General features: G+C 40.7%; 1 protein-coding gene across 1 annotated transcript in view; it reads right to left on the bottom strand.

The window, feature by feature from the left end:
• Positions 1-1263: 1263 nt before the first annotated feature.
• LOC138052828 (tRNA wybutosine-synthesizing protein 5-like) overlaps positions 1264-7500 on the bottom strand; it is a 17818-nt gene continuing 11581 nt past the window's right edge. Inside the window, exons 7-10 of the mRNA XM_068899413.1 lie at positions 5805-5874; positions 5211-5276; positions 4082-4159; positions 1264-1604 (exon numbers count right to left, since the gene is read on the bottom strand). Coding sequence (XP_068755514.1) covers positions 1491-1604; positions 4082-4159; positions 5211-5276; positions 5805-5874 — 328 coding nt within the window. The 3' untranslated portion in view covers positions 1264-1490. The remainder of the gene's footprint in view (positions 1605-4081; positions 4160-5210; positions 5277-5804; positions 5875-7500) is intronic.

The raw sequence follows: 7500 nt of genomic DNA, 5'->3' as shown, positions 1-7500 counted from the left end.
AATGAGTTCCAATATAAGGTTTTGGAAAGGAAATCTAGAAATCGTCAAACGTTTACACAATCAAAAATAAAAACCTTTATTTGGAAGAAATAATTAATTTACATTACATTAGTCTCCGAAGGTTGGCTTAGTTGACCAGTTGGTTTTCTTAAAGCTGCCCATATTAACATATTAAAATTGCAAATTTAATTATCTTAAGCTCAAGATTCATAAAACTATCTCACAAATTAAAAAGATTTATGAGGACGCGTTAAATACGAAATTGAAATAAATTCTAAGTATCTTTCAGTGGAGTTTGTTTCCATGTCTGGGACTTGTTTAATTCCACCGCCAACAAACAAAACACCTTTCATGCTCCGCCTTTGAACTATCGCGTGTATTCATTTCTTGCCATGAGAACGTTTGAATCCTGCCATAAATACTTGGGTACCCTGTGGACTTCAACCCCACGCTTCCCCGTGACTTCGTAGGTCACTTGAATCTCTGAGCCCACTCGTTCACTTCTTCGGCTTAAGTTGGACGACGTATGACTGATATGAGTGCTGTATCTTTTTCTTTCGATCAATAATTCTTTCTTCTCACCCCTCCCCTTCCATGATCCTCGATAATTCTAAAAGTTGTGACGCGTTTATCATCAAATCGAAGCCCTAACATCCTTCTGAAGCGTACTCCAGGTGTTTGATTCTTTCTTATTCTGGAGTTCGGAAATTCAGGGTGCTAGTAGGCGTGAGGAATTTGATCACAACAAAGAGGGCGAAGGCGTGTCTAACCAACTTACTTCCATCCTCGTCGCTTGCACCTGACGAACAATGGATTTTAAAAAAAACACCAGCTTGGACGGCTTTGACCTAACTGTTTGCCTCGGTTTAAAATAAAAATCCACTGGGATCACGCGGAAATTAAAGTCATTCCGCGTTAAAAATGTATAATAACTATCAAAAAATGAAAAAGACTCGGCTGGGAGGAGTGCAGAGATAATCGAAAATTCATGGTTTGTCCTCGCCCGTGAGGACCTGGCCTCGGTTGTTCAAAAGGTGGATAACGCTATCCACCAGAGAAATCACTATCCAGGGGAAAACACTAACAAAACCGATCGAGTTGTCCAGTGGATAGTGATTTATCCAGCGGATAGCGTTAACCACCCTTCGAACAACTGGGGCCAGTTGTTTTGTGGTGTTGTAGATACGATCGAGAGCCTTCAAAGCAGTAAGAAAAGTAACTACCACAACAAATGATGGACAACTCTTCATAAAGCAAACACGCTTTGACGCCAAAGTTACTTTATCTTTCTTGTAGAATAACCTTTTCAATTTTACCCTTCGAGGTTTGAGGGTTCTGTTTTCACCTCAAGTGTTGTAACTTAAATCGAAAACTCTCCTTTGGGGCGCGCTTGTATCTTCCGAAAAAAACATAGCCTGCCCATGGAGCTCCAGTTGACAGCCCCTCAGTTTTCTTTAAATAACCTATCTTGGCTTAAACAATCATGAATATTAAAGTTCATCTTTTGAAGTGGCGTCTTCGATAGAGTTCGATTGCTCTGACTCCAGTTGATCTTCCAAAAGATCTTCGATCCTGGCCAACTCGTTTTCGATCACACTTTCAATCTAAAGAGAAATAACAAACAATTTGACTGACTTCAAAGTCAGGCAAACTTTTAAATTCTTCCTTCGAAGGCAAGACTGGCTATAAGGGGAAAATACGAAAATAGAACAGTAGTTTTCAACTCCGATGAAAGCAACACAAAGCAGATAAAGCCTCGTTTTCGTTACGTCGGGAAAATCCCAGGGGATTTCGCACTTTCTCGACCGTCCTAGATTTTGCCAGCATATCGTCTTGTCCCAGATTCTCCCTATAGTGACTTTGGCGGAAAACGGAAAGAGCACCAAATATTGAAGCTTGCAATTTAGAGGATTGGTAACGAACTCAAACCATCGCCGATGTCCAGGACAGTATAAATTTGAGTTTTCACATGTCGGGAATGATCGCCGACGATCGCAAAAATCTGGGAGACGTCGTGAAAACTATTTTCCCGATTCGTCCCCGACCATCCTAGATTATCGGGGCTGTCTACGATTTATGGTATTCATTAAGTCGGCAAAATCTGGGATGGTCGGGAAACTGCGAAGTCCCCGATGGTCTGGGATTTTCCTGGCAAATGAAAACTAGGCTTAAGCAAAGCAATTTTCTGACTTTCCATTGGTCTCTTTTACAAAGCCGGATGAGTCTACGTTTAAAGTCGTTCTTGCAAAAACTACACCAAGTATCATGTATATGAAAAGTAGGATTACTTACTGTCCACAAACAGACAAAAGAGAGCTTTAGATTCTAGTACGAGAACGACTACGAGTACGAGATTTTCTCTTAAGACAACAGTGAGCGCGCGCAAACTAGCGTCATTTTGGCGGGAAAAACGTGATGCCGTCGTCATTTTAGTACGAGGTTTTGCAAAAATGTCGTCGAATCAAAACAAGTCAACAACACGGTAGCAGTTTTGGCATTTTTTGATGAGCAAAAAGGCTCAGTTACCAGCAATAAGAATAACTGAGCAACCTAAACTGCTAACAAAGAGTAAGATTAAGCGTACGGGTTATAAATTTTCTTAGTAGTTTCGCTAAAAACGGGCAGTCAAAACTCGTACTCGTAGTCGTTCTCGTACTAGAATCTAAAGCTCTCTAAACTTTCAAAGTTGGAGAGGCCGAGTTGAACGAGGAAACGACAAAACATACCGACAAAACATATGCAACCGACTCCAAGCGTTGCCCAATCGCGACATGTGTCGGTTTTTTTCTAATTGGTTGGGGGCCCAACGCTAAGTCAATTGGTCAGTCACTTGAAATTGCTGCAATACTCTGTTTCATTTCCGTGTTGTTTTCAAACGACTTTTGTTTGTATTTGCTTTTGTGCCCATTTAGCTCTTCGAAGGCCTCTGACAGTCCAAGTCTATTTTGCCTCCACTACTCAACCGGACACTCGAGCTAGATGATATGTGGACGCGTTGGACAGACAAAAAATTTAACTGTAAAAAATCTTTAAAAAATGCACAAGGGTTCGGTTGTTCGAAAGCCGATTAACTTAATCCAGGATTAGCGTAAACTTTTGTTTTATGTTTTCGACTTTTTGGTGAAAGTTTACTTTCTTTTGCCTATTTGTGTTTTTAAACATTGACTTCTTCTGATGTAAAGTTTTGCCGAATATCAGCGTTCAACAGCATTTGGCAGTTGAGAAATAAACTCCTTGGTTAATTTTTAATCTGGGATTACCGGTAGCTTTGATCGGCTTTTGAACAACCGGGCCCAGGCGGGGCCCATTTCTCGAAAGCCCCGAAACTTTACGGGCCATTTTCGGGTTTCACAATTCTGTTTGTATCTCAAGATCGGAGAGGATTTAAGTCGTCAAACTTAACCGTCTTTTTGTTTTTTGTTACCTTGAAAACATGTTAAAAGATCGGCTTTCCAAAACAAGCGGTTGGTGTTTCACAAATGGCTTTTCGGACCGAAACGTTTTCTAAAAACCTAAAAACCAGCAGTTGGAAAGAACCGGGGAACGTGTACCCCCGACCAAGGCCGTGGTGCGACCCTTGAGGTTCTAGGGTGTCTTTATTGAAAAACATTATTTACAATGTAAATAAACGCTATCACTGGCAACCTTGCGAAGGCATAAAACATTTTTTCCGGGAGATATAACAATAAACGAAACTGACCGTAGAATGAATTAGCCTACTAACGCCCGCAAACTGCAAATCTAAATCTTTCAAACAACTGCGCACCTAACACGACTCCCCACGCCTCTGATAAGTACCGGCAAAATGGAAATACATGCTAATTTACAATAATCACATTAGGCCATTTCCGAGTTCATGTTTGCCGCCTCTTCAAAGCGAGTCTAAGTGCGAAGTTTTTCTTATGAAAATTAGTTTTCATTCGTATGGAACGTAGAACTAATTACCATCACAAACACTTTGCACTTAAACATCCTTTGAAAAGGAGACAGACATGAACTCGCAATATGGCCTTTTTACATTGTGCGAGTTCCATGGTTCTACGTTTTTGCAATTTTTCCAATCTTAACATTATTAACTCACCCGGCTGTCTTCTCCCAAATGCTGCATGTCAGCTGCTGATACCTCTCCACTTTTGTCCACGTCTAATGTCTCAAATATCTGCAACCAGACAAGTTTGACAATTTCTTCTTACAGACATACCTACAGTACTTAGTTGACCGCTTCAAATAGGGCCAATTTCATGGCAAGCGAAACAGACACAACAGAACAGAACCACAACTTTTAAGAATCCCAACTTGCTGGAGGCAAACCAGTTGGCTATTTACCAGTGCAGGAGAGAAGAAATTGAACCTAGGACTTTCAGGATCAAATTCAACGAGTGGTCAGAACGGATCTTGAACTCGGGATTTCCGAATCTTAAGGCAAACGCCCTAATACCTGGTCCGCACTGCCTGTCTGCCTCCCCATTTGCGCTGGCAATCCAGGATCCACATCGTTTGAACAAGTGAGTTTGGAATCCGGAATCCACGAGTCGGGATCCGGGATCCACTATTCTGCATCCAGAATCCACGTTTTCCTTTACATGGAGCGACAAAGGTTTCAATGCGACACTGCGAGCTTACAAGGAGAAGAAACCCCTTAAAATTTGGAGGGACCTTTTCAAGCTTACAGCACCATATAAAAGATTTACCCATTAAAAAACACAAAATGAATTGCAGTGAGTAACGCGGAGAATTATCAGAGAATGGCCAAGTTCTTTTCAATTGGTAATTTTAACTGATTAGAGTGTAATGCGAAGTGCTTATTTTGTACCCCATATGAACCATGTGAGCGTTAGCCCTACTGATGGAAATGGGCCCACACAAGGACAGAGAAAAACTCTTACCAGGGTGGGAATTGAACCCACGACCTTCGGGTTTGATCACCGCTGCTCTACCGACTGAGCTACAAGGTCAGAAGGGAGCAAGCCGTGGGAACTGAAGATGTTAATGTCACGGCAATGAACATGTACAAGTACAAGGAAGGATTACGTTTTTGCAAACGTTGGCCGTGTAGCACTTTTGGTAATTATATGGGAGAAGAGCTTTCAGTTCGTCCTCACCCATGTTAATAAGTCAGTCCAAAAGGAAGAGGTCAAATGTTGAATATCACCCCTGGACTAAAATCCCAGGGCTCTACTCATTCATGTGGGGACGTAGTAACGTCTTACCTTTCTGGTGACAGAGGAAAGCTGTTCATTCCACACGACGGGATGGTCACCTATAATAACTGGATCCTACGCAACACAAACACGGAAGAAGATGAGCGAGTAAATGTCGCGTCTATTACATTCATTTTAAATAAAAACATCTATACTAAGTTGGTTAACCGAGTCCTTGCCTCGTCTTACAGCTTGCAATGGCTTCACGTAAAAATCTCAGTAAAAACATATAACGGAAAAAATCTTAAAACAACTTTTACTTGTCGATAACAAAATTTATTTGGGGCCCGTTTCTCGACAGTCCCGAAAACTCTTCGGGCGCGAAACTGCTTGTTTTGGAAAGCCGATCTGTTAACATGTTTTCAAAGTAACAAAAAGAAAAATGACTGACCGTGAATTTTGACGACTTAAACCCTCTCCGTTCTTGAGATACAAAGGGAATCGTGACACCTGAAAATAGCCCGTAACGTTTCGGGACTTTCGAGAAACGGGTCCTGACTTTAAAGTAACTACAGTCTCCGGCATTCCTAGAGCACAGAATTGAGCTGACTTGATCTACTGGCCCACCACAAAAATTTCCTCCGCCTTGTTAATATTACTCACTTCTTTCAAGAGTTGTTCAAAATCCACAAAGGAGACACTTCTCTCAGCAACTAACGACTCAAGATGAGCGCTAGAAAAAGGAAACAAAAAACGTTATGAGAAATGAAATGATGGTAGAACCAACTGGGATCTCGGAAAAAATCCGAGTCCAGATGGGATTCGAACCCACGACCCTCCGTGATCTAGTCGGATGCTCTAACCACTGAGCTACTGGAGACTCTATGGCGAGCTACTCTGTAGCTGCGTGATGCAGCTCGACTCAATACCCACATTTCACCCTTGCTCGCCATAGAGTCTCCAGTAGCTCAGTGGTTAGAGCATCCGACTAGATCACGGAGGGTCGTGGGTTCGAATCCCATCTGGGGTTCGGATTTTTTCCGAGATCCCAGTTGGTTCTACCATCATTTCATTTCTCATGTGTTTATATCATTCTCACAAAAAACGTTATCAACGAGAAAACCATTTTCTGGCGAACACAAGAAATTTCGTTTCAAGAAATGACATGCTGAACAAGAGCCCAGTGCACTTGCTGGCTTTGAGAGTCAACCTGCCCAATAACTGCACTGTTTAGGGATTCCATCCCCATTCCTCCCAATACAGGGATCAAAAACGGGAAAAAGAATATTAGAGAACAGCCTTAAGCAACCAAATATAAAGAAGAAATCAAACACAAAAAGAAATATTATTCTACTTTAGTTTATACACAAACGAAGCGACCTATCGCCATTCAGTATTCCAAAGAAATCCCAGCTTTTTAAACTGCAGGCATTCCTCAAAAAGCTTCAGTAAAAGTAAATTCTGATGGTATTGCTGGGCTGATTGTTCTCATTTGCAAATTTAGTAGCATACTGTACCTCTATTTCTGGTTTTACAACAAATACCTCCTACAATAAACACCCGCATATAAGAACACTTTTTTCAGGTTTACGGCTGAATATTAGAGAAGAGCCTTAAGCAACCAAATATAAAGAAGAAATCAAATACAAAAAGAAATATTCTTCTACCTTAGTTCATACACAAACGAAGCGACCTATCTCCATTCAGTATTCCAAAGAAATCCCAGCTTTTTAAACTGCAGGCATTCCTCAAAAAGCTTTAGTAAAAGTAATTTCTGATGGTATTGCTGGGCTGATTGTTCTCATTTGCAAATTTAGTAGCATACCTCTATTTCTGGTTTTACAACAAATACCTGCTACAATAAACACCCGCATATAAGAACACTTTTTTCAGGTTTAAGGCTGATCGCGTTCTTATTTGAGGGGTGCTTGGTGAGAAATCAGCCTGAAAGTGTTCTTAGAATTGGTTTCAGAATTACTTCAAATTATATATTACTAGAGGTGTAATTAACATACATGGCTATTTTGTAATAGATTTTATTGTTTGTAATGGTCCTGAACACCATATAGTACTTTGATATAAGTTATTGTACTGTATTGTTTCCTTATCCTAATACCCTTTCCCTTTGTATTAAGAACATGTTTTATTTATCAGGCTGAATTTGTTCTTATTTATATGGTGCTTTATTGGCCAAATTTCCGCCTGATGTTCTTAATCCACTTGTTCTTATATGCGGGTGTTTACTGTAGTTAACTTACAGATTCATCTTTCTGGTAAACTCTCGTCATTTTCCGAATTTTACCCGTATAGTTGTAGTTAACTGTAACTGGATAATTAACAATTATTCCATGAGCGCGCG

The sequence above is a fragment of the Montipora capricornis genome, chromosome 6 (genome assembly GCF_036669925.1).
Source record: "Montipora capricornis isolate CH-2021 chromosome 6, ASM3666992v2, whole genome shotgun sequence".
NCBI lineage: Eukaryota > Metazoa > Cnidaria > Anthozoa > Scleractinia > Acroporidae > Montipora > Montipora capricornis.
This window is presented reverse-complemented; position numbering and strand designations above follow the sequence as displayed.